The 576-nt window shown below is 43.1% G+C and overlaps 1 protein-coding gene across 1 annotated transcript in view; it reads left to right on the forward strand.

Moving 5' to 3' along the window:
* hyd (E3 ubiquitin-protein ligase hyd) overlaps nucleotides 1–576 on the forward strand; it is a 20,704-nt gene extending 20,128 nt beyond the window's left edge. The window contains exon 31 of the mRNA XM_011506783.1: nucleotides 219–576. Coding sequence (XP_011505085.1) covers nucleotides 219–431 — 213 coding nt within the window. The 3' untranslated portion in view covers nucleotides 432–576. The remainder of the gene's footprint in view (nucleotides 1–218) is intronic.

The following is a 576-nucleotide window of genomic DNA, read 5'->3' on the forward strand; positions in this document are numbered from 1 at the left end:
TACTTACCTACCTACCTACCTACCTACCTACCACTTATCTACCTACCTACGTACCTACCCACCTACCTACCTACCTACCTACGTACCTACCCACCTACCTACCCACCACATTCACATAAGATAATTTAGACAAAATAATCTTTAAACGCCATTTATTCCATATATCTCCGTATATTAAGCCGAAAGTCAGACTAAAACTAAAAAATTTTTCTCCCTAGGTATACTTCTGGACAGGCTCTCCGGCCTTACCAGCAAGCGAGGACGGCTTCCAACCGATGCCAAGTGTCACCATCCGACCTGTCGATGATGCTCATCTTCCAACGGCCAATACCTGCATATCGCGTCTCTATGTTCCCCTGTACAGCTCGCGTCATGTTCTGCGTCACAAGCTCCTGCTCGCCATCAAAACGAAAAACTTCGGCTTCGTTTGAAGAGATGAAGCGATTGTAATCGCTTTCTCGGCCCAGTCACCTACACTTCCCATATTACTCCCTTCATACGAAATAACGGGAAACTTGAAAATTTTCAATTTCAATTTTAATCGATAGGCATTGTTTTTAAAATTGAGTTATTTAT

This window comes from Ceratosolen solmsi, unplaced genomic scaffold (genome assembly GCF_000503995.2).
Source record: "Ceratosolen solmsi marchali unplaced genomic scaffold, CerSol_1.0 scaffold6, whole genome shotgun sequence".
Classification (NCBI taxonomy): Eukaryota; Metazoa; Arthropoda; class Insecta; order Hymenoptera; family Agaonidae; genus Ceratosolen; species Ceratosolen solmsi.